This window comes from Acanthisitta chloris, unplaced genomic scaffold, assembly GCF_000695815.1.
Source record: "Acanthisitta chloris isolate BGI_N310 unplaced genomic scaffold, ASM69581v1 scaffold6163, whole genome shotgun sequence".
In the NCBI taxonomy this organism is placed as follows: Eukaryota; Metazoa; Chordata; class Aves; order Passeriformes; family Acanthisittidae; genus Acanthisitta; species Acanthisitta chloris.
Window position 1 is genome coordinate 24,058 of NW_008666464.1, and position 889 is coordinate 24,946.

General features: G+C 34.9%; 1 protein-coding gene across 1 annotated transcript in view; it reads right to left on the bottom strand.

Moving 5' to 3' along the window:
• DENND6A (DENN/MADD domain containing 6A) overlaps positions 1-672 on the bottom strand; it is a gene marked incomplete at its 5' end in the record, with an annotated part of 20,095 nt that extends 19,423 nt beyond the window's left edge. The window contains 2 exons of the mRNA XM_009072121.1: positions 497-539; positions 634-672. Coding sequence (XP_009070369.1) covers positions 497-539; positions 634-672 — 82 coding nt within the window. The remainder of the gene's footprint in view (positions 1-496; positions 540-633) is intronic.
• Positions 673-889: the final 217 nt, after the last annotated feature.

Here is an 889-nt window from a genome sequence, read left to right on the forward strand (position 1 = left end):
CTTCACAGCTGTAAGGTTCTACACATTTGTCAATTTAGAAGTCAGTTTCACTGCTATGAACTCAGAAAATATACACTGGGTCCTAGATGAGAAGAAGGTTCCATATCCCTTCCATTTGCTTTATTAAATCCCTCAGACTCCATACCTGCTCTCCCCTCTACAGTGACAATACAATTATTTCAGTTAAAAGTGAGATTAAGATGTTCATTCTTTACTTGCGAAGTGGTCTGAAATGTCTGCAACTGTCATCTGGAAGGTCTTACACACTGACACTCCTGGTATTTCACTTACATAAAGACTCCTCAGATCTTACTGCAATGCAGACAGTTACAGTTTCATATTTAACCTTAGTTGCAACATTTCTGTTCTGAAATATCAATTAAGATATATAAATAAGTATTTGATCTAAACCCCAGAACACATTCTGTCAAATTCTATCTTTGTTAACACAGCTTAGTCCAACAACAGACAATCACAGAGGGAAGGAAGCACTTACCCGAGTTAGAATCTGGAAAAGACAAATAGCAAATATTGGTTTTCTACAGAATGGGGAAAAGAAAAGAGCGCTGTTATATTTCCTCAAATTACTAAACTGAAACCAAATTATATACTTATACAGCAACCATGACTTACCTCTTTATCTGTGAGTTTGGAATGTGGAGGATATATTACCTACAGGGAAAAAAAAGTAGTATTATTTTATTTGACAATAAACTGGGCACAAGCTATAAGCTTCCATTAAATATTTTTACAATGCAACCCTCAAATACCAGCCTACTCTTGGATAATTTCAGTTGCAAGATATTGTTATATCTCTGTTCTTATCTTTATATGCTTTTAAGCTTATTTGATAACCCATCCTTACAAGGTATTTTGGATGCCACTTAGA